The following is a 26,144-nucleotide window of genomic DNA, read 5'->3' as shown; positions in this document are numbered from 1 at the left end:
CAATAGGTACCATAGTTTCAAATGTAGCATTTAACTGTTATTGGAGAATGAACTGGCAATCCTCTCCAGTATTCTTGCCTGAGAAGTCCCATGGACAGAGGAGCCTGGTGGGCTATGGTCCATGGGGTCGCAAAGAGTCGTACTTGACTTAGTGACTGAACAGCTACAAACTGTTACAGGAAGATGAAGTAAAATGTAGGAAGCAAACAAAACTTTACAGAAGGATAAGAAAGTAGATTCAATGTGTATCTAAAAACAGTGCATGTAGCTCAGGAAAGACTTACTGATTTAGCAGGACATCAAGAATAAAAGATGTTCCAAAGGCATCCAGCTGGAAGCTTGCCTGGTCAACGTGAGTCAACTGCAATATCAAAAAGATAAGAGGAATTTATTATGCAGTCATGGAGATCTGATGATAAATATATCTCATGATCCTCTGAAAGTTTTATAATATTAATTAGAAAATCAATTCAACATGGAAGTGAAATAAAAACAAAGTAAAACTTTACCTTCTTTGAAGCCATTCACTAATCTAAAGTACCACTTAACCAAGGAAGGCAAGTATCCTCCTTTTCTGCTTTATCTCAAGTGACTAAATATTTCATTTCCAAGAAGACTGAACTACATTTCATTCTGGTTTAAATGACTGACTCTTTTAAAATTAAGCTTTGCATATTATAAAAGAAATAGAGAAAATAAGTTAATGCCAGACTAGATTAGTATGATGAATGTGATCTATTATAAGGAAGATACCTAAACTTCTAAAAAACCCTTTTCATCCTATCTCAAATACTTTAAAAGTAATAGTTCAGTTCTAATTTACCAAATGGGATTTCATCAAGGTTTCTGCAATTCCTAAGAGAAAAACTGAACCCTCTCCCATCTACTGCAAACATCACCCATTAAAATTTTACTGGGAAAACCCATCACTATTTCCTATGCCATTTTAGGGACTCCCAGAAAAAATCACAAGGGATTCTAAAAAACATACAGTGTTATCAATAATATTAACATATTGAATAACCACATGCATTAACTGAAAAGAGTAAGCAAAACTATTTATTCCAACTCCTCATATAATAGAACTACACCTAAGCAGTAGAACTATAAATTATTTTTTTTTGGTGCTATATTTATCTATAGCATCCAAAATTTCTACAGTAAGCATGTATAATTCCTGCAGTAAGCATGTACAATTCCTTCAGCAAAAAAAAGCAAACACTATTTTAGAGATGTAAATCATCTGAGCAACTGTATTTATATAGTATGTGAGGGAGATGGTGGTGCTGCTCCCCAAGAACCAGAGCATCTCAGTAAGGGTCATCCTAGGATTCTGTGGAACACAAAAGGCACCTCAACCATATCTGGGATTTCCACTCTCATCAGACTATGGTATCAGGAGAAAGGAGAGAGCTTAATAATGATAAAGCTTTCTGGAATCAAAGGATAGCCCTTCAGTTTTAAAGTCTTTGAAATAAATGAGCATGGGAGAATGCTAACACATTCTGATCATCATGAGATCCCAAGGGTGAAGAACTCTCTGGATACTTCTTAGCCTCATTAAACATTCAACCCCCTAACTACTCACTGTTCCCAATTAACACCCTGGTTATTACCAAATTCTGACTTCTCTTCTATGATAGTTCTTGGAGCCACACCTTACACTTCATTTGCATGTATGCCACAGCTCATATCCTCTTTGCTCTTTCTAAAACTGACACTACCATGTGAAAATAGATAGCTAGTAGGAGGCTGCTGCATAACACAGGGAGCTCAGCTCAGTGATCTGTGATGATCTAGTGAGGTGGGATTGGGGGGGGGTGAGGTGGGAGGGAGGATCAGGAGGGAGGGGATATATGTATGAGTGCTCAGTTGCTCAGTTGTATCCGAATCTTTGCGACCCCATGGACTGCAGCCTACCGGGCTCCTCTGTCCATGGGGTTTTCCAGGCAAGAATACTGGAGTGAGTTGCCATTTCCTACTCCAGGGGATCTTCTCAACCCAGGGATCAAACCCATGTTTCTTGCATGCCCTGCATTGCCAGACAGATTCTTTACCACTACAGTCACCTGGGAAGCCTGAATAAATATATATATACATATAGCTGATTGACATTGTTGTATGGTAGGAACTAAGACAACACTGCAAAACAATTATGCTCCAATTAAAAAAAAAAAGCTGACTCCTTACCAAAATAAAATCCTAACTATAAGTCCTATATTTTCTACTACATCAAATACAAACTTTCTCTCTCCACATATCAAGAGCCTCAACAATCATCCCCACCTCGGACATAAAGCAAACAAGTCCCGAGGGACCCAGTCATATCCCATTTGCACTCAGTTCTCTCTTCTACTCTTTAATTCCACAAGTTTTGTGCATTCTAACCTTTTATGTAGCTTTCATGACTGTGCTTTTAAAAACCAGACCCTGAGGTGGTGATCTTTACCAAGGCCCTTTCCCAGAAATGGCTCTACCCACCTTTCAAGACTTCCCTGGTGGGGCTTCGCTGGTGGCTCAGTTGGTAAAGAATCTGACTGCAATGCAGGAGACTCAGGTTCAATCCCTGGGTCAGGAAGATCCCCTGGAGGAGGAAATGACAACCCACTCCAGTATTCTTGCCTAGGGAATTCCATGGATGGAGGAGCTTGGCAGAATACAATCCGTGGGGTTACAAAGAGTTGGACATGACTGAGTGACTAACACTTCAACACTTAAAATTTGTATTAATTCTGTCTAATTCTTCTATTTTCTTTTTCCTGCAGCTTCAGTTTACAGCTGGTACTTTTATTTTATTGACCTCACTCAAGTCCCAAGGAGAAACCAGTGATTGAATTCAAAAAAGAAATCTATTGACAGCATGGTTACCTGCTGTTTAGTGAAAAATGTTTCTATTATTGATAGTAAAAGGAATGGGATTATATTAATAGTATTTTAGTGTAAGACAGGCTTCCTGAGACTTTATGCGAATTGGTTCATTCAACAAATATCTTCTGAGAGTCTACCAAGTGCTGGAATGCTTTTGATTTGGGAGACAAAGTGGTGAAGAAGGCTGCCCATGTTTCCCCTCTAGTGGGGCTTATCCTCTAGTGGAGGGAGACAGAAAGTGACAATTAAATAAAATGACACAAAATGAAAAATAAATTTAGAATATAAACACACTGTTCTCAGAGTTAATAAAACACGGTAAACAGGAACCAGGATAGATGGGGTTCTAGGTGGTATGGAGGCCTCTCTGAGGAGGTAACACCTGGTTGATGACCGTAATGATTAAAAGGGATCTACGATAGATAGATCTCCTTGGACTGCAAGGAGATCCAACCAGTCCATTCTGAAGGAGATCAGCCCTGGGATTTCTTTGGAAGGAATGATGCTAAAGCTGAAACTGCAGTACTTTGGCCATCTCATGAGAAGAGTTGACTCATTGGAAAAGACTCTGATACTGGGAGGGATTGGGGGCAGAAGGAGAAGGAGACGACAGAGGATGAGATGGCTGGATGGCATCACTGACTCGATGGACGTGAGTCTGAGTGAACTCTGGGAGTTGGTGACGGACAGGGAGGCCTGGCGTGCTGCGATTCATGGGGTCGCAAAGAGTCAGACACGACTGAGCAACTGAACTGAGCTGAACTGACAATAGATAGAATAACAGCCCCCAAAGATGCCCACACTGTAATCTCTGGAACCTATGAACATGTTACCTCACACGGCAAAAGGGCTTTGAAGATGTGGTTAAGTTAAGGACCTTGAGATGGGGAGTATATTGGATTATCCAGGTGGACCCACTGTAGTCACCCCAGACTTATAAAGGTCAGAGTCAGAGAAGGAAATGTGATGAGGATTCTCTAGGCAAGAATACTGGAGTGGGTTGCCATGCCCTCCTCCAGGGGATTTTCCCATTTGAGGGATTGAACCCTGGTCTCCCACATTGCAGGCAGATTCTTTATCATCTGAACCACCAGAGAAGCCCAAGAATACTGGAGTGGGTAGGCTATCTCTTCTCCAGGGAAACTTCCTGACCGTGGAATTGAACTGGGGTCTCCTGCACTGCAGGCGGATTCTTTACCAGCTGAGCTACCAGGGAAGCCCTGTCATAGTGGAAGTAGAGATTAAACTGAGGTGAGGAAAAGACCACATGCCAAGGAATGTTGGCAGCTCTAGAAACCAGAAAAAGGAAAAAGTTAGAGCCAGTTCTCCCCTGGAGCCACCGGAAGGAGCATAGCCCTGAGAACACCTTCATCTTAGCCTTTTAAGACCCAGTTCAGGCTTCTGATCTCCAGAACTGCAAGAAAATTAATTCCGTTGTTTTAACATTAAGTTTTCAGTACAACATGTTACAGCAGCCATGGGAAGCTAATGTAGCATCACTAACAATGTCCCTGAACATTTAGAAAAGTAACTCCAATAACAAGTTGATTGCATCAGTATTCAATGTCATTTTCCTCCATGGCTTGGTTAAAAACCAAGGCACTTGCAACAGTGACACTCACAAACAAGGCACTGACACTCACAAAGGTACCAGGATCAAACTCCAAACACAGAGGGACTTCCCTGAAGGTTTAGTGGCTAAGAATCCACGCTCTCATTGCAAGGGGTTCAAGTTCAGTCCCTGGTCAGGGAACTAAGATCCCACATGCCAAGCTGCATGGCCAAAACAAAAACAAACAGACAAATAAATGAAAGTTCCAATATAGGACTTTCCAGCCTAACCAAACTTGCAGTGGTGATCACTGAAATGCACATTAGCCTTTTTTTTTTTTTCTTGCATTCTGGATAATCTCCTACCACTCGGGGACTTGCAATCCCCATATGTCTGACTTAACCAGTAGGCCGAAGAGAAGAAATGTATTTACTTCTTCAGGTTAGCGTGGAGAAATACTAAATTAAGTAGAATTATACAGAATTCAGGCAATATTAACAATCCAGCTTATTACTTAACACTTTTGAAGTGAGCCAGGACGGCTCACAGAAAGTTAATCTTAAACCTTACCTTCTTAGCTCAAAGGAAAAGAAAACATTTAAGAAGAGAGAACTAATCTACTGAAGATTTTCCTCTTTATTTTGGTGGGGGAGTACCTAACATATATTGCTCCCTGAATTCTAATATTGATTAACTTTAACTAGAAGATTCAAAGGTAACAATGATTCTTAGAGATATTTGAAAATTATTATTTTGCAGAAATGTACTTTTTCAAATTACTTTGTAAGAATGACTTGTGATTTTAAAATCTTAAATGCTTCGTTATCATAGAATAATATTGAGAGAACCCTTGGAGCTCATTTAAGGTACATCCTTATTTTACAAATAAACTGAGCCATGTGGACAATGTCATTTCCAAATCATATTGGTAGTAGGGCAGCATTTCACCTCCTGGCAGGTCTTTCCCACCATGCTTCATCTCTGCTTTCATTCTGCAGTTTGGAGGTGCTTGCAGTTTTTCCTGGGTTCTAAAGAGCACTTTTAGAGCATATGAGAGGACAATCAAACCATGACAATCTTTGGAACTATTGACTCTATCAGAAAAGTCAAAAACATTACCACATCTGACACAAACCACAACCTTAGAAATTAAGAATTATAGTTTACAACACACATAAAAACCAATTTTTAAGGGAAGAAAATTACAAAGGTAATGGTGAAATGTTTGTGTTTTAAGCAGTGAGGCTGACTTTGATCATAGCTGTGAAAAAAGACTGAGGGAGAAAAATGGAAAAACATAAAATAACTAACCAGATGGCAATAAAACTTAATAAATCAATATAATTACATAAGGATAATTTAAATTTCAAATTTAAAAAATGAATCATAGGATTTTAAGACTAGAAAACCTGATACAATCCCCAGATTGAGGCCTATTTATTATTCACGGGCAAGAGCTAACATTTAAATGTGAAGTTAATATAACCTCCATGCTCCTCATGCATTTTGCTTCTTGGCAACCTGTTTTTTTCTCTTCAGTTCTCCCAGAGCCAATGAACTAGGGCCAACCTACAGAATCCAAAGAGCAGCTATAAATTAACTTTTCGAGCTTGTATTATTTACACCCTTTTTTTAAAAAAAAAAACAAAGATGCACTAAAACTTTCACAGTAGAACCAGAAATTTGACACAAGGAGAAAGACAGGTAGTTGGATTTTTAATTAAGCCAACCTAAATAATGAATCCATGAATATTAATGGAGTGAGAGTATTACCAGTCAAATGGAATTGTGCAACAGGATACTTCTGTAAATAGTTAACAAAATTAAAAAGAAGTCTTCAATGCATGTAACAGAGTCTTCAGCTATTCTGCATCCTAAATTCCTTTTGACATTTTATTGCTTCTACTTTGTTTTTTAAGAAATACAAGTGCAATTTTTTGCATCCAATACTTTCAGTTCAATAAAAAACAAAAACACCACTAATTAGTTTTGTCTATTTTCCCTGTTTTTCTACATCAGACAAGGCAACTGAAGAATCACCATAACCTCTCTGTAATTACTCCTCTACCTTATGCAAACTTCTGACAAAACAGCTCAAAGAGACTGATATAGCTTATTAACATTAAGATCCCTCATTCTGGAGTTTCTTACAACCACATCAATAATATAGTTTTCCCCTATCTACTTAGTTAGGATATGGAACTTATTGCAGCAGAATTGTATAACAACAGCATTTTTAACAGAGCATTATACTCAGTAGATCTACTTAATACATAAATTAATAGAATATACGTGAGAACATTAGTGCTTTCTATCCTTAATTCTATATCTATGACTCTATGTTAAATACCTACCTCTTTTCATCTGGTTAACTCAATCATACTCATGGCTGTCCTAATCTACACTATATTTGACACTTACTTTACATACTATCATTAACCACAGCGCTCTTAAAATCCAACCTTCTACATTTAACATTGTAAGAACCAAATAGTGTTCAGCAATAGAACATGTTAAAACAAAATGAAAGAAAACAAAAAAAACATAGCCTTTAAAGCCAAGCAGACTGCTTTTGAATTCTAGGTCTTCCATTTATTAATGGAACAAACTAGGGCAAATTGTTTAATGTCTCTGAACTGAAAGTCTCTGCCTCTAAAAGACCAAAAATAATAATAAACACTTCTATAGCTTTATTGTGAAAACTGAAGGAAAGTTACAATGTATTCAACCTTTGTGGAGCACTGACCATACCTCCGGAAATACACAGGGCCTTGAGTCAGACATGTAACCAGGAAACTCACAGTCAAAAAAAGAAATCATTAACCAAAGTATTACAAAATATTTCAAAGTCCAATAATCAGTTCAGTTCAGTTGCTCAGTAGTGTACAACTCTTTGCAGCCCCATGGACTGCAGCATGCCAGGCTTCCCTTTCCATCACCAACTCCCAAGGCTTGCTCAAATTCATACCCATCAGGTTGGTGATGCCATCCAACCATCTCACCCTCTGTTGTCCCCTTCTTCTCCCGCCTTCAATCTTTCCCAGCATCAGTGTTTTCGCCAATGAGTCAGTTCTTCACGTCAGGTGGCCTAAGTATTAGAGTTTCAGCCTCAGCATCAGTCCTTCCAATGAACATTCAGGACTGATTTCCCTTAGGATTGACTAGCTGGATCTCCTTGCAGTCCAAGGGACTCTCAAGAGTTTTCTCCAACACCAAAGTTCAAAAGCATCAATTCTTCAGCGCTCGGCTTTCTTTTTAGTCCAACTTTCACATCTATACATGACTACTGGAAAAACTATAGTTTTGACTAGATGGACCTTTGTGAGCAAAGCAATGTCTCTGCTTTTTAACATGCTGTCTAGGTTGGTCATAGCTTTTCTTCCAAGGAGCAAGAGTCTTTTAATTTAATGGCTGCAATCACCATCTGCAGTGATTTTTGGAGCCCAAGAATATAGTCTGTCACTGTTTCCATTGTTTCCCCGTCTATTGGCCATGAAGTGATGGGACCGGATGCCATGATCTTCATTTTCTGAATGTTGAGTTTTAAGCCAGCTTTTAACTCTCCACTTTGACTTTCATCAAGAGGCTCTTTAGTTCTTCTTCACTTTCCGTCATAAGGATGGTGTCATCTGTGTATCTGACGTTATTGATATTTCTCTCAGCAATCTTGACTCCAGCTTGTGCTTCATCCAGCCCGGCAATTTGCATGATGTAGTCTGCATATAAGTTAAATAAGCCAACAGAAGAGAAGACTCTATATGTGGACATCACTAGATGGTCAATACTGAAATCATTGATTATATTCTTTGAAGCCAAAGATAGAGAAGCTCTATACAGTCAGCAAAAACAAAACTGGGAACTAACTGTGGCTCAGATCATAAACTACTTATTGCCAAATTCAGACTTAAATTGAAGAAAGTAGGGAAAACCACTTTTTCAGGTATGACTTAAATCAAATCCCTTACAGTGGAAGTGACAAACAGATTCAAGGGATTACATCTGATAGACAGAGTGCCTGAAGAACTATGGATGGAGGTTCATGACATTGTACAGGAGACAGTGATCAAGACCATCCCTAGGGGGAAAAAAATGCAAAAGCGGAAAACAGTTGTCTGAGGAGGCCTTACAAATAGCTGTGAAAAGAAGAGAAGTGAAAAGCAAAGGAGGAAAGGAAAGATATACCCATTTGAATGCAGAATTCCAAAGAATAGGAAGAAGAGACAAGAAAACCTTCCTCAGTGATCAATGCAAAGAAATAGAGGAAAACGATAGGATGAGAAAGACTAGAGATCTCTTCAAGTCCAAAAACGGATATATGTAAAAGATTTGTATCTTTTACAGCAGACCTCTGACCATAAGATCACAGAGAGTTGAGGAGGTACTTCTCAGACCAAGAATGCAGGGGAAAGCACTCCTAATAAAGGATCTACAAAGACACAAAAATAGAAAATAACTCAGCACATTCAAGGATGGAAGGACACGCTATATTCCTGAGACAGAGAATGGGAGGCATCTATTGTAGGAGAACAGGCTAGAACCCCAGTGGCAAAGAATTTTCAAACCAGTGGTTGTCAATCCTGATTGCATATTGAACCAGTGAACCAGTGAAGTTACTCAGTCCTGTCCAGCTCTTTGTGATCCCATGGACTGTAGCCTACCAGGCTTCTCCATCCATGGAATTTTCCAGGCAGGACTACTGGAGTGGGTTGCCATTTCCTTCTCTGGGGGATCTTCCCAACCCAGGGATCAAACCCAGGTCTCGCGTGTTGCGGGCAGACACTTTACCGTCTGAGCCACCAGGGAAGCCCACATATTAGGCTACATATGCGGCCCTAAGATTGTATATTAGGCTTACTCAGAAAGCTCTTTATTTATTTTTATTATGTATTTATTTACTTTTTTTGGAGTATAATTACCTTACAATGTTGTGCTAGTTTCTGCTGTACAGTGAAGTGAATCAGCCACGTGTATGCATATATCCCCTTCCTCCTGATCTCTCAACCTCCCTCCCATTCCCTCCCTCCCACCCCTCTAGGTCATCACAGAGCAACAAGCTGAGCTCTCTGTGTTACACAGCAGCTTTCCACTGGCTATCTATTTTGAGCATAGCACTGTATATACGTCAGTGCTACTCTCCCAATTTGTCTCACCCTCCTCTTTCCCTCTGCATCCACAAGCCTCTGTCTGCATCTCTATTCCTTCCCCGTAAATAGGTTCATCCGTACCATTTTTCTAGATTCCATATATATCCATTAACATATGATATTTGTTTGTCTCTTTATGACTTATTCATTCTGCGTGACAGACTCTAGGTCTATCCACGTCACGACAAATAACCCAATTTTATTCCTTTTTATGGATGAGTAATATTCTATTATACATATGGAGCACATCTTCTCAGAAATATTTTTTTTTTAAATACCAATGCCTGGGCCCCAAACTCAGAGATTCTAATTCTTTTAGTCTAGAATGGATCCTGGGCATCAGTATTTTTTAAAGAACTACCCTGTGATTTCTGAGGGTGGCCAAGGGTTAAAAACCACTAGCATAAAACAATGTAAGAAATGTACTGTTTATCCTGGAAACAATAATAAATGGATGTAAAAGCCTTTGAGATGATAGATGTTCGATAAATACCTCCTTTCCCATCTCTTCACAGTTTATGACAAAATATGTTTAGTTTTGAAATAATGATATACTTATCAAATTCTCACACATTTCTTGCAAGAAAAATGTATGCTCTTGTGACAGTTTACTGCTTGAATTTTTTTGTTGAATTCAACCAAAATAATAAATGTTTTAAAAGTAAAAAAAAAAAAAAGAAAAAGGAAGGGGACAGTACAAAAGGCAAAAAAAAAAAAAGAAGAAGAAGAAGAAGAAGAAGAAGAAGAAGAAGAAAAATAGATCCCATCTGGTGGCCTTCCAGATAAACTGAAAGCCAAGAAGTTTACAGAAACATCTCTACAAGCACCTTAGCATACTCTTTTGCACATAGCAGGCTCAAAAAAACTTTAAAAAAAGAAGAAGGAAAAGGAGCACTAGATTGGAATTCCCACGAAAATTTTTAAAGAGCTCTCTGTGACAGTCTAACAGGTAATCAATTACCATGGAATGCCTCTCTAGTTGAACTTGCTCTATAATGCAAATACCAATTCTTGCTATTATTTGCTGTGAAAAACTTTACAACTGATGCAAACATGTCCCATTGTTGTGGACATGCACCTATTTAGGGATGTGTTATCCAAGAACAAAGATTATGTTATGCAGATATCAGCACACAGGAATGCTAGATGAAGCCACACATACCATCAAAAAAAAATAAAATAAAGAAAGGTTCTTCTTAGATGAGTTCATTTTATAAAATTTTATATTGGAGTATAGTTGATAAAAAATGCTGTGTTAGTTTCAGGTCTACAGCAGAGTGATTCAGTTATACACATCTTAGGAGGCACACTCTGAATTAGCCTTACTGAATTTCCAGTTCTGATGTCACTGAAAGGCCTCTATTCTGTGATTCCTGGTGGCCAAGGACCCTTCTCTCCAGTGGCTGCTGCTCCAACAAGCTGGGGTGGGAGGATGCTGTGCAGACACTGGCATCAGCTCTGATTTTCTCATCTCCATTCAGGAAGTTAGGCAGCCTCATTACCTATTTATGCTCTGCTATATTCTGATAAATCAGTCTCTCCATCATCTTGGCCATTAACTGCCCATTACTAGGACTTCATTTTGGTCCTGAACAAGAAAACGCTTACTCACACAAGCCTGAAAGTAGAAGCAGATCTTTATGATCTTTAGCAGCCTGAGAACAATACAATATGTAGTCATATTGAGCTGTAATTAAATCTGAGTGCAAGGAACCCCAATGTTTGAATGCAATAAAATCAGCAGACAACATCCCACAGAAGAACCAGTCCTGGGAAAGTGATACTTTCCCTTAATTGAAGAAAGGCTTAGGAGAAAGATTACAGGTCTTCCTGGCCCCACTGCTGATGGGACATTTCATTTATGGAGCTACTAAAACTTTCTCATTTTGTTTCTCCCAAAATGATAACTAAAAATAGTATGAATTACAGGTTGCTGCAAGAAAAGTACTTTAAAATTTTTGTTTATGGTGAAAAAATGGATAAAAGCTTGCTGTGAAGCATAATGTAACTACTGAGAGCTAGGTAAAAAGAACAGAGGAAGGGAGAGGCAGTTAAGCTATTACATTATCAAATGAATGACTAGTCAGTTCAGCTCTAAATCGGATAATTTTAAAAGCAGGCCTGGAAATAAAGGTTGTCTCTGCCAGCTGGGTCACAGTCCTTCCTGGAGGCAACTTCAGAAAGAGGTCAAGTCCAAAGAATAAAATTAAGAATGGTGAGTTCTTCACATCAAGATTCACTTCAGCCAGTTGTTATGTGAATGGATTTTTGTTTGCTTGCTTGCTTAATTTCATTTTCCTTTTATGGATATCAGAGGCATCTGAGAATTAAGGCTCAATACATGAAAGGGCCAGCTCCCAGAATCAGAAGAAAGAAATCACTGACCAAAATGTCATGATGAATACTGGTACATAAGAATTCCATGGCATTTTCTTTAAGAAAAAATTACATAAGGAAAGAAAGTTTTTCCTTTCCTAGAACTAAAGACTAACACTACGTAACTATAGAGACTTTCTGCTCACACACACACATACACACACACACACACACACATACACACTCACACAATATATACATACATATATACAGATACATATTTATGTGTGTGTGTATATATATATATATATATATATATATATATATATATATATATACTAGATGTTCAAGCTGGTTTTAGAAAAGGCAGAAGAACCAGAAAACAAATTGCCAACATCATCGAAAAAGCAAAAGAAAACATCTATTTCTGCTTTATTTTCTATTTCCAGAAAAACATCTATTTCTGCTTTATTGACTATGCCAAAGCCTTTGACTGTGTGGATCACAATAAACTGTGGAAAATTCTGAAAGAGATGGGAATACAGACCACCTGACCTGCCTCTTGAGAAATTTGTATGCAGGTCAGGAAGCAACAGTTAGAACTGGACATGGAACAACAGTCTGGTTCCAAATAGGAAAAGGAGTACATCAAGGCTGTATATTGTCACCCTGCTTATTTAACTTATATGCAGAGCACATCATGAGAAACACTGGGCTGGATGAAGCACAAGCTGGAATCAAGATTGTGGGAGAAATATCAATAACCTCAGATATGCAGATGACACCACCCTTATGGCAGAAAGTGAAGAGGAACTAAAAAGCCTCTTGATGAAAGTGAAAGAGGAGAGTGAAAAAGTTGGCTTAAAGCTCAACATTAAGAAAACAAAGATCATGGCATCTGGTCCCATCACTTCATGGCAAATAGATGGGGAAACAGTGGAAACAGTGTCAGACTTTATTTTGGGGGGGCTCCAAAATCACTGCAGATGGTGACTGCAGCCATGAAATTAAAAGACGCTTACTCCTTGGAAGAAAAGTTATGACCAACCTAGATAGTATATTCAAAAGCAGAGACGTTACTTTGCCAACAAAGCTCCATCTAGTCAAGGCTGTGGTTTTTCCAGTGGTCATGTATGGATGTGAGAGTTGGACTGTGAAGAAGGCTGAGCACCGACGAATTGATGCTTTTGAACTGTGGTGTTGGAGAAAGACTCTTGAGAGTCTCTTGGACTGCAAGGAGATCCAACCAGTCCATTCTAAAGATCGGTCCTGGGTATTCTTTGGAAGGAATGATGTTAAAGCTGAAACTCCAGTACTTTGGCCACCTCATGCAGAGTTGACTCATTGGAAAAGACTCTGAGGCTGGGAGGGATTGCGGACAGGAGGAGGAGGGGATGACAGAGGATGAGATGGATGGATGGCATCACTGACTCGATGGATATGAGTCTGAGTGAACTCCAGGAGTTGGTGATGGACAGGGAGGCCTGGCGTGCTGCGATTCATGGGGTTGCAAAGAGTAGGACATGACTGAGTGACTGAACTGAACTGAAACTTCAAAAGGACCAGATTCTTTCTTTATTATTTCAACTATACAAGTTTTCCAAAAACATACGCTTATGCTTAGTTGCTCAGTCATGTCCGACTCTTTGAGATTCCATAGAGTGTAGCCCACCAGACTCCTCTGTCCATGGGGATTCTCCAGACAAGAATACTGTCTTCCAGGGGATCTTCCCAATCCAGGGATCAAACCCAGGTCTCCCACATTGCAGACAGATTCTTCACTGTCTGAGGTACCAGGTAAGCCCTTCCAAAAACTTAGCTGAGAAAAATCTAAGTAAAACATTTCAAGAACAAAGATTCAGCATAAAAGAAAAAGAAGAAAAGGGAAGTCTCTAAAATCAAGCATCCTCAAAAGATGTTTGTTTTTTATCTGTAACTTGATAGATAATGCTTTCTTTATTGGAACATAAAATGAATACAAACCCCTGCAAAACGACCTATTTATTTTTACGATTCCCAAATAGTTAGAATGAAGATTGGTTGGAATAACATACCAGTTACCTCAATTATCATAGTTTCAAAGTGAAGGAAGGAATGGATATGTGTGTGTGCATTTGTGTGTGTGTGTGTGTGTGTGTGTGTGAGAGAGAGAGAGAGAGAGAGAGAGAGAGAGAGAGAGAGAGAGAGAGATTGAAAGCAAGTATGCAGATTACCAGTCATCACTGAGGATCACTGAGGAAAGCATGTCTCAAAATCACGTCTTCTTTCAATACATACATAGGTTACAACATAGCAAGAATCTGCTGTGGAGACGCAGTATGACATGAATGTGTCCAGCAAATTCTTAAACTGATGGGCTTCCACATACTGCCACTTGGTGTCTCCAAGCTGCTTTGAAGAGTAACTCCTTGCCCTTAAATTACAGGGGAATTACAAAAAAATCATTCATGGTGCATGTTTATTAGAAAATACAAATGAGAAAAAATCTGTTACAAGTATCTGGTCTGTAGTCTCTTTTGGATATAAACTTCAAAAGCATCTGAATTTAAACAAATATACAACACTGTAAAGCAATTTTCCTCCAATTTGAAAAGAAAGAAAGAAATTAAAGAGCGAAAAATTTAAAACACATTATTAGGAACTATTTAAAAGGTAGCAAAACAATGAAATTACTCTATTGGACAACAGTAATAAAAGAAACTCTAGAAATTACTTTTTCTTACACTTCCATTATTTATTGGCACTAGTGGCTACTGGCCCCTATGATAAGTAGATCAAACATGTTACTTAATCCTTGGCACAAAACACTTTCCCTGGTAAAGTGAAATGCCTTTTAAAAATATATTGACTATAAACGTTAATTAAGGTTGGGTTTGTGTATTTCTCAGTGTTCTTTTTAGATAGACTGTAGTTCAAGTGAACTAGAATAAAGCACAAGCTCTAATGTTTACTGAATGCTTGACAAAATATCTGAAAAAAAGGAACAGTAATAGTTTTCTTTAAATATTTATGGGATGCATTCAATACTATGCAAGAAATTTAGAAACATACGGAGTTCATAGTAAATATTCAAAAAGTATTGTTGTTGTGCTTACTATTCTATTAGATGCATAAAATCCATAAAACATTTTAAGTTCAAAATTAAATATGAATGTTTTGTGTTCCTTATTATCTCTCTGCTATTTAAAATTGTGGTTAATGAGCCAGAGACTGCAGCAGCACTAGTTAAATGAGCTTATTAAAAAAGTAGAATTCAGGCCCACTGGAACTACTGAATCTGCATTTTTACAATATCCCCAGTGTATTTGTTACCCATTCAAAATTAAAAGGTACATAATAGAATCAATGAAAACTAGATTAAATATTGTTGACTCTTCATGTACACAGACCACCATTTAAATGGGCTCTTTGGATATATTAAGTGATCTGAAGAAAATATTTATGTCAGTGAAATCAAGATAATTTTTCACTGAGTAAAACTTACACATCTATATATGGATGACATTCTGTATTTTTAAGATATACTCAGGTGTGAATGTACAAAGGATATTAAATAGATCAGTGCTATTTGTAAAAATAAATTCTTAAATACATTGACTATAAATAATCTCTTATAGTAGAATTTCTATCTCTAATAAGAGATACTGTTATTGAGACATAAAAACTCACCAAACCAAGTCAACGTTATCCATTGTACATCCAATAATGCTTGCACATGCATGTACGTGGGTACATGTGTACACACCATAGCTTATAGCCAATGGTAACATATAAAATAATTACTACTTGAAACAAGTAAACTCTGTAAAGCGCTGGTGAGTCCAACTCTAAAAAGATCTGATAGGAAGAATAGCTGCTGCCCTAAAAAAAGATCCTCACTGGAGGGTGTCTGGACCTAGGACAACCTAACAGTATATAGTGATATAAAGTCAGAATAAAATGTAGACTATCCCATAGGCCCAAAATGTCTTCACTGTAACAAAATAACACAACAAAATTTCTGAGATTTCTAACTATTGTTTTGAATTTGTGTCTTCATATAAAAAGAAAACAAAATCCTGGTCTGATGACTTTTTTTTTTCTTTTTGGCCACATCGCACAGGTTGTGGGATCTCAGTTCTCCAACCTGGGATCAAATCCATGCTTCCCTGCGTTGGAAGCATGAAGTCTTAACCACTAAACCTCCAGGGAAGTCCTTGACCACTCTGTGCTTCACTGGTATGAACTCAACTCTAGATAGGAACAATATCATGCCAGAGGTTGATGGACCTTGACCTCCTCTGTGTTAGAAAGGGAAAGGATAGAGAATTCTCTGGCAGTCCAATGGTTAGGACACCATGCTTTCACTGCTGGGGTCCTGGGTTTAATTCCTGGTTGGAGAACTAAGATACTACAACCCGTATGGTTGGCAAAAAAAAAAAAGCCAGAAAGGACACGCAGATAGGATCACAAGGAGTCAAGACCTTGTGAAGGCAGGTCAGTGGAGCTTGGGAGGCAATAGCTTGTTTAGAGCTATCTAAACATATCTTCCTCTGCTTCAACTCTCAGCCTTAACAAAAGAGCAAGCATGCAGGGGCACTCAACTGTTTTCAGTGTTCCATACATGACCCAGGTTTCTATGCTGTTGATATGTTTTGACATAAAGCTGAATAAACCAAACTCTCTAGTCATCGCCTCTACTGAGGGCAAATTACAGCAGTTTAACGAGCCCTCTGTGCAACTGACATGCTGGGTTAAAGAAAGGATTTCTGCAAGATACCCCAGTTCTCTTTTACAAAGGAAAAGGGCTGGGCACAGCCTTTCTTTCTGTTCCCTTTTAACAGTTTTGTGTTGTTTTCTTTTTAAACTTTTTGTTGCTCTGAAGCAAATGCATACCTTGAAGTAACACACACAGTTCACTTTTCAATTAATTTATTAAATGATACCCTGGGAGAATTTCTTTACTTCTGAGAAGTGTAGGTCGTCCCTGTGAACTATCCCCACTGAGTTTCTGGGAAGCTGCCTCCTGGCAAAGCCTCCTGATCAAAATGTTCCCTAGTACAGCATCCTCAGCACGCTGCCACCAAGCCGACCTTTTTGTCCTTCTCTGGCCTTCCTGGCAGGTTCCACCACCTCCATAACCACCATCACATTCTGAATCCCTAGGTGTGAACCACAACAGACTCTGAGAAAGATAAAACCCCTGTCTACAGATTTTTATTGTCTAGTAAAACATGTTACTACTCTTGTACAAGGTAGTAACATAATTCAGAGCCAAGCTCTTTTGTCCTAAAGAGTTTTCCCTCTCTTTGAAAACTGTGAGCAGTTATTTACAAAAAGTGGCAGAGGGTAGTGGCTTAGACTCCCGATTCTAGAGCCAAATTTCCTGTTTCAAAGCCTCCCTCCACCCCTTCCCAAACTGAACAATCTTGGGCAAGTCATTTAAGCTCCCTGTGCCTCAGTTTCTCCATTTAGTAGATGGGAATAGTAGCATCCACTTCTGAAGATTGCTGAGAAGACTGGATGCCTGTAAAGTACACAGAAAGTCTAGATCCTTCTAAGCTATTTATTATTACACTGCATGAGCAGCACAAGTCTAAGTGTGTGTGTATGTGAAGTTTGAGTTTGTGTGTGTGTGTGACAGAGAGAGACAGAGAATTCTGTGTTACATCCAGAGTCAGATTTTTTTCTCTTTTTAGCTGTACGTCCTCCCAGATCTCATCTCCCCCAACAGGAACTGAACCCAGGCCACTGCTGTGAAAGCCCTGAGTCTTAATCCCTGGACCACCAAGGAGCTCCTTAGAATTATTGCTTCCCTCCAGTCACTTCCAGATGACAGTTCCTCTGCTCCTCTCTCTTGAGGTCCATGCCCCATAGCTATACTACCCTCCACTCTCAACTCTGGACCAACTGCCTATGGATTCCCAACACTTAGTACCTCCCTGGGCACATGACACATACTCACTTACAAATTTAAAATAATTCTGACAATAAGATTAACAAACATTATTTTGCAAGTTTAAAATTACTTTCCATTTTGCAAATGGACAATAGTTCTCAGAAATATCACCCTAATAAGGGTTGCTTTCATATGGTTAGACAAACCAATCATTTTATTGGTTTCTTTATTTGGTTCTCTAGTAGCTTGTAAGCGCCATCACTGTTATACAGGGTAAAAGCTTTAACAGCATATGCTCTCTATTGATTCTCCTTAAAAATTTCTTACCTGGGACCTTGTGCTCATTTTATTCAACCAACATTTGTTGTGCGTTTGTAGCCATTTGGCTACATGGCTTGCAATATGCATTATCTGTAGTTCAGAGGGAGAAGGATGAAACTTTTGAGTTTTAGGGAACCTCAGTGAGTTATGTGATTCATTTCCTACCTGAGAAAGAAACAAACATCTACTCCATACCATCTTGAAAAATTGATTGTGGAGACTATCTTGTACATTTTTGAGACAACCTTTAATTGTAGTCTTTCTCAATGCTGAATTATCTTTTTCCTCTTCAATAGCTAACAGAACTCTCTTAATGCAATTTAGACCTATTTCCTCCCTTTGTGAAACAGGATATGGTAAAAAATGACTTGAAAGTATGCCTCTCCTCTGTTAGGCACAGCAGAAACTATCTGCTACTTTGTAGGCTTTATAGCAGGCTAGCACTAAAAATATCTACCAGCTACACAGGGTAAAACATCCTACAGATTGATCCCTAGCCATGCAAGTATAAACATGAAAGAGAAGTACATTTAAGTTCACCCAAGTAATACTTCGGCTTCCTGCTGGCTCAGTCGGTAAAGAATCCGCCAACAACGCAGGAGATGCTGGTTCAATCCCCGGGTTGGGAAGATCCCCACGAGAAGGAAATGGCAGCTCACTCCAGTATTCTTGCTTGGGAAATCCCACGGACAGAGGGCCTGGCGGGCTATAATCCCTGGGGTTGAGAGCGTCAGACATGACTGAATGACTAAACCTACCTGCCTACCTACCAGCCTAAGGTAATACTGTCTTGCAAAGAATCCAAGTGCATTGTATACAATACAATCCATTGTATTGGGGGTGGGAAACATTACATTCAGATACTTTATTGAAAATTTGTGTGGTCTTCTTTGGAGAGAAGATAGAATGAAATGGAAAATATTGCCAGAGATATGGATATTTTAAAATATTTCCCCCAGTACAGTTTTAACTGAGATCTTCCATCACCGATCTTCTCTGGAGTAGTCTTGTTACTCATACCTGATAGACATGCTCTAGTCTCAGGGTCGTTGTACCAGCTGTTCTCGCCTACTGAAGTGCTCTTCCTCAGAAGAGCCTGGCTCACTTACCACTTCCTTCAAGCTTTTCCCAATGTCACCTTCTTTCTGAGATCTATTGGATCATCCTATTGAAAATTACCATCTATGCTCCCCACACCCCTGGCAGGCACTCCCAATATCCATTACAATTGCTGTACTTTTTTATTTTGTTTTTCATGCTACTTATCACCTCCTGATATACTAAATAATTTATCATTTATTATGGTTTTGCCTGTCTACTAGAACATAAATCCTATGAAGAAACAAACTTGGTTTAATTCATTTATATATCCCCCAAAGCCAGATAATGCTTTCTTATAGTAGGCCCTAAATAAACATTCAGGGAATAAATTTTTAAAATGTCAGCTCACAAATGAAATCACAGGAAATAATTCCATCACACACATGCATGGGTGTGCGTGCACATGCATGCACACACACACACACACACACACACACACACACACACCCTATGTTAATATTGCTCAAAACTGTTATGGAGCCTTAATCTGAAAAATGAAGGAAGCAATGGAAAAGTTTCAATTGCAAAGCTGGCAAGTTTAACTTTATAAGAAAAGGAACAGAATCTAAGTCTATTAAATATTTGCAGTCTTCTCAGCTCCCTCATTATTCAAAGATAGAACAAGGAAAAGAGAAATCAAGAATCTCTAGTTCTAGTGAAAACACGCTGCAGAGAACAGGAGCTATAAAAAGGCATGATTAATAGCTCTAACATAACTAAAATACCCAACTGCACAAGGGCCAGAGGTGCAGAGACAAGTGTAGATTTTTCTCTCATTCACTGAAATGTGAGAACTAAAACAGACCCAGTGGCCCAACAGAGATGGGCTGTTCCATAAAGACTCTCCAGACAGATATACACACACATACATACGCACATCACTAACACCACCAGCAACAATAATATCTGCACTTTACAGCTGCTCTTTGCCGAACACTTTCTGCAGGGAGCATATGAGGCTAAAAGGAAAGCATACGGACTTCTTCTAACCCAATTATTTCTTGAGACAGAGAAATAACACAAACAATTAACTTCGGAATAACAGATTTTGGAAAGACTGTTGAAAATTGTTGGAAATTCAGAAACACATGGTTGATTAATTGTTAAAATATTTATTAAATACAGGAATCCACTGCAAGATAATGGAAGTTCTTTCATAGAGCTGAAGGCCACATCTAATGCTGGGCCAAGTCAGCTCAACAAGAAGCTGAGGAAAGGAACTGATGATTATGACTGCTTTACAATGGGACCAAAAACAACAGAACGACAAAAAATAGAAAGGCAGAAGAGAAAGGGAAAACTAAGAACTGAGAATGACTAAAAGGTTCATTAACAGCTGTATTAAAAACCACTGACTGGGGACATCTCTGGCTGTCTGGTGGTTAAGACTTCCCCTTTCCATGCAGGGTGTGCAGCTTCAATCCCTGGTCAGGGAGTTAAGATTCCACATGCCTCAAGGCCAAAAAACTAAAACAGGAGCAATACTGTGACAAATTCATTTAAAAATGATCCACATTAAAAAAAAAAAAACTTTATAAAAAGACCTCACTGAATGTACACTTTCAAAGAATAAATTTTATGGTACATAAATTATATTTCAATAAGGCTGTTATTAAAACACTATGTTGAAAACCAAGATTGTGGCCATAAACATATTTCAAATGCAGGAAACCTATGGTCTTTCTTATAGCAACTGCTACCTTTTATAAAATTCTGGAGAACCCTTTCTTCCTCAACTATCTGTCCTCTTAGATTTTTGCCTTTTGAAGTTCTGCAGATAAAACATGTTTTTAAAATAATAAAATAAAACAAGCTATTAAAATGGAGCACCCTATTTTCTACTAAAGTTAAAAATACAGATTCCAACACTCAGCCTAGCTTGGGAACTCTGGTCCAACCTTTATCTCCCTGCCTGTTAATCTTTTCAAGTCCTGATCTCCCTACCTTTCCTCATCTCCCAGCAGGGAGCAGCCCTATGAGGATATAGACTATTGAAAGTGAAAGTGAAAGCCACTCAGTCATGTCCAAATCTTTGCAACTCCATGGACTGTACAATCCATGGAATTCTCCAGGCCAGAATGCAGGAGTGGGTAGCCATTCCTTTCTCTAGGGTATCTTCCCAACCCAGGGATCAAACCCAGGTCTCCCACACTGCAGGCAGATTCATGAGGATTCAGCGGATGCAGAGATGCTTCTTGTCCCAAAGCAATGGAGCTGCTTTGTTACTCATTTAATTGTAAAAAAACAAATTACACTGGATGTTTAGCCATTATTAGGTGGGAGGAGAAAGAAGGCAATGTTAACTTGGTTTGTTAAACTCCTGAAAAAAAAAAAAAAAAACAGTGCAGTGAGATCAGAGTTGGTACCCAGAATTAGCATGAGGGTCCAAACTGTTCCACCTCCTGGAAGGTCTGATGCAAATCATAGCTCTTGTGAAAACAATCTAAGAAATCCAGTGATTTGTGTTCCCAAGAAACTGGGCAGTTATTTATACCAAGAAACGATCATTATGGGAGCTAAAAAAAGAGAGAGAGATAGCTAACATGTATAGAGTCCTTGTTGTTGTGTTGTGTTTAGTCATTCAGTCGTGTATGACTCTTTTGCAACCCTATGGACTGTAGCCTGCCAGGCTCCTCTGTCCATGGGATTCTCCAGGCAAGAATACTGGAGTAGGTTACCATTTTCTCCTCCAGGGGATCTTTTCTGACCCAGGGATTGAACCTGCATCTCCCGAGGGCAGATTTTTCACTGCTGAGCTACCAGCAAAGCTATGTATACAGTTCTTGTGTTTTGCTGTGCTGTGTTTAGTCACTTCTGACTCTTTGAGAACCCATGGACTACAGCCCACCAGGCTCCTCTGTCCATGGTGATTCTCCAGGCAAGAATCCTGGAGTGGGTTTCCATGCCCTCCTCCAGGGGACCTTCCCAACCCAGGGATTGAACCCAGGTCTCCTGCACTTTGGGCTGATTATTTACTGACTCAGCCACCAGGGAAGCCCAAAAATACTGAGGTGGGTAGCCTATCCCTCCTCCAGCGGACCTTCCGGTGACCCAGGAATCCAACTGGGGTCTCCTGCATTGCAGGCAGATTCTTCACCTGCTGAGCTACCAGCTCTTACTATATGCCAAATGCTTAGCTACAAGCTTTATGCATATTACCTCCTTAAACCTATGATATGGGTGCTATTCTTATCCTTATTTTATTGATGTAAAAACTCAGTATTAGAGAAGTTAAGTGCAGCCAGTGAGTGGCAAAGGTGGGCTTTGAATCCATGTACTTAATTCCAGGTTCTCTAACTCAATCTCTATCCTATAATACTTTCTTAGAAGAAAATGGTTTATCAGGGAGTTATCTTACTAAAAATGAAGATTTATTCTGAAACTCTAGTAGATTCTGCAGTAGTATAGGATTACACAACACAATCATGAAAAAAATAATTGACATGGATAACATCAAGAAAAATCTTTTAATCTATTACAACAAAAGATACCATGAGAATGAATAGATAAGACCCAATATTTAAAATGTCTGCAACAGAGATAACCAACAATAGGAAAAAATCCATAACATACTTAAAATGCCTATAAATCAATAGGAAAGACACTTGAAAAATGGGGAAAGCATATGATTAGGCCATTCAAAGGAAGAAATACAGATTACCAAAGGCTTTACCTCATGAATCATCAGGGAAATGGAAAGCAAAGTAATTAGACACTACCTAACACCCATAATACTGTTAGAAATTTTAAAGTCTTCTGATTTCAAATGATAAAGATGGGGATACACAGAAATTCTCATGCATGGCAGATAGAGTATAAATTGGTATATGATTGTGAGATTTGTCTATATGTGCAGACGTCAAGAATGACAAACCCTAAGAACCAACAATTTCACTTTTAAATGTATGCCCTGCAGAAACACACACACATATATGTTTCAATGGCAGACACTACTTATACCATCAACAAATCCAGGTCAATCTATAAATGCCATTAATAGGACAATGAATACATAAATTAGGGTAGGCTCAAAAAAATGGAAAGAAAGATAGCAATAAAAAGAAGTGAATTATTTTACCTGTGTCAAGATAAGAGATTAAAAATAAAAGTTGAGAAATGGCAAAAGGATATGTATGATACCAAATATATACATTTAAAAAATATAAAATAGTAATATACATACACTGTTTATGATTAAATGTTTATATAGTATGAAAACAAAGCCAGAAAAGATGCCCACTAACTGCAAGATAATTCCTCTGGGAAGGAAAGGTATCACCTGCCTCAATAATGTTTATCTCTCAAAAAAAAAAACCACTACTAAATGTTGTTGACCCTGGGTGGTGAGTACAAGAGTGTTTGTCACATTATTCTATCTACTTTTTAAAATATGTTTAAACTATTATAAGACGTAAGATTTTCAAATTTTTTAAAAAGTAACAAAAATTGTCTTGAAGAAATTTTCATATGCCATATTTTATATTCATCAGTTTTCATTGGTGCCACACATAACAGCTCAGGGGTGAGTAACAAAACCATAGATATGTCTTTACTACTGTTGCCAGGAAAACTACAAGAAGCAAAAATTAGCAGCTGGAAGCTGCCAGGAGGCACAGGACTCCATCTGTAAAGCCTTAACCAGAGCTGCCTCACAGGTAACACTGGGCTCCACTGTCAGGGCTCTGCAGGACAGTGTTTTAAACTGTGGGTCAGATCTGACCCATTAGAGGATTAATCACTCTAGTGCACGACAGCCAGGATTTTTTAGAAAATGACAAAGAACAGAGTAGAATGAAAAGCATGCACTGCGTGTGTCACAACACACTTGTATTGATCTTTGGTGCATGTCGTGTTTTCACCTATTGATACAAAAACATCAACACAAATGTTCACAGCAGTATTACGCATAATTTCCCCAAAGTGGAAACAAGCCAAATCTCCCTCAAAATGAATGGATAAATAATGGAATGTTATTCATCAATAAAAAATGAGGTAAAAACACATGCTACAACATGGATAAACCTTGAAATCATTCAGTTCAGTTCAGTCACTCAGTGTGTCCGACCCTTTGCAACCCCATGTAATCATTATGCTCAGTAAAAGAAGCGAGTCACAAAAGACCAGATAGTGTATGACTCCATTTATTTGAAATGCATAGAACAGGCAAAGCTATAAAGACAGAAAGTAGACTAGTGCTTGCCTAGGGCTTGGGGTGGAGACAGGCAGGGTGGGAGTCTGGCAAATGTGTATGAGGTGGTGAAACTTTCATTCTGAGGTGATGTTTAAGACTGATTATGGCGATGCCTGCATACTTGTTTGAATATACTAAGAAACTCTGAATTGTATACTGTTGTTAAATGGGTGAATTCTATGGTATGCAAATTATGTTTGAATAATGATCTTATAAATATATAATTCAAATATGAGTCATTTTGTTCCTCAGATTATACTACATCAGCTGAAGTCATGAAAACTGTTTAAGAGTTTATTTTGTGGGCTAGGTTCTTGATCTTGGGCTTCTCAGACGGTAAAGAATCTGCCTGCAGTGCAGGAGACCAGGGTTCAATCCCTGGGTCAGGCAGATCCCCTGGAGGAGGAAATGACAACCCATTCCAGTATTCTTGCCTGGAGAATCCCATGGACAGAGGAGTCTGGCTACAGTCCAGGGGTTACAAGAAGTTGGACACAACTGAGTGACTAGCACTTCTCAATCTTAAGATTTTAATCTGGGACCCCTCACCAACACAAGCCCTTACTTTCTCTTCTGATCATAAATTTACTTTCAGATCAATCTTTCATTCACACCAAGATATTAATGCTTCAAAGCATCTCAGAGTGCCATCCCTCCCTAGGTCTCTACTTATCCCAAAGTGGCTATTCTTCAGTAGGGTTTTTTCTGATTTAAATCAAATGTGCAGACCTTTTAGAGCATGTAGATTTCATGGAGTAACAGTAGTAAGAGTAGTATCTACTGTCTAAAAGACAAAGTAAATATTTTTTGTTAACTTGTTAGTCCACAATAAGGAGATAAAGATTTGCTAAAAATAAAACAAAATATTAGATAAGAAATTATTGGAGGCTTAGCTATAGGGAGAAAAAAAAGAGGATGTTGTCCTGGGTTCAAAGAAAAAAAAAATTCAATACTTAACGAACAAATATCATGAAAACTTCTTAGCTAAATATGTCATATGAGTTTAAAACTATCAAAAATACTATATGTCACTTTCCCTGAAGACAGACATCACTGTCTTGAAGAAAATGCAGCTCCAGGCAGCAAATGGCAATCTGATGAACAAAGTCACACACAAAAGTTAAATAGCTTGGATTTATTTGTGTTGGGAGAGACAGGGCTTAGAAAATGACATGAATGAGTTTGTCACAGTGATTAAAGCAGCTGACAACAAGGCTGCTTTAAATGGCAGAATATCAGCCTGCCCATTACTGTCCGAGTTCCTGCCACTTTCTCTAGCCTTCTTTCGGCTTATCCTCATGGCCCTGCCTTTCCTAATAAACCTGACCTCACTTGTGAAACAGGAGGGACAGCTAGTGCAGCTCAGACTCTCACAGTGATGGGATCCTCCCAGAACCTGGGTGTTCTACGTATACAGTGGAACTCTGTTAGGCCAGGCAGACAAGAATGTACTGGCGGACTTCCCTGATGGTCCAGTGGTTAAAACTGCGCTCCTAAGGCGGTGGCCCAGGCTTGATCCCTGGGCAGGGAACTAGATCCCACATGCCACAACAAAAGATCCTTCATGCCACAATTAAGGCCTAGTGTGGCCAAATAAATGGAGGGAGGAAAAAGTCCGTCGAGGGAAGAGGAAGAAAGAGGTCAGAGATAAAGGTATAAACGTGGAAGGAGGCCCGTACTCCTCTCAAACCCCTCCCAACAAAAGATTTTAACAATCCAAAATAAAGAAAATACTGTGATGGTTGGAAATACATCAGAAGTACATAAAATCAG

The 26,144-nt window shown here is 38.7% G+C and overlaps 1 protein-coding gene across 9 annotated transcripts in view; it reads right to left on the bottom strand.

Annotated features, from left to right (window-relative positions):
- The window catches only part of ADAM22 (ADAM metallopeptidase domain 22), a 239,367-nt gene that overhangs the window by 199,506 nt on the left and 13,717 nt on the right, over positions 1–26,144 (bottom strand). For all 9 annotated transcript variants that reach the window (XM_042248675.2, XM_042248676.2, XM_042248678.2 and 6 more), the window contains exon 3: positions 285–361. In XM_042248675.2, the coding sequence (XP_042104609.1) occupies positions 285–361 (77 nt within the window). The remainder of the gene's footprint in view (positions 1–284; positions 362–26,144) is intronic.

This window comes from Ovis aries, chromosome 4 (assembly GCF_016772045.2).
Source record: "Ovis aries strain OAR_USU_Benz2616 breed Rambouillet chromosome 4, ARS-UI_Ramb_v3.0, whole genome shotgun sequence".
Taxonomy (NCBI): domain Eukaryota; kingdom Metazoa; phylum Chordata; class Mammalia; order Artiodactyla; family Bovidae; genus Ovis; species Ovis aries.
The sequence above is the reverse complement of the archived record's forward strand: the minus strand, read 5'-3'. Positions and strand labels throughout refer to the sequence as shown.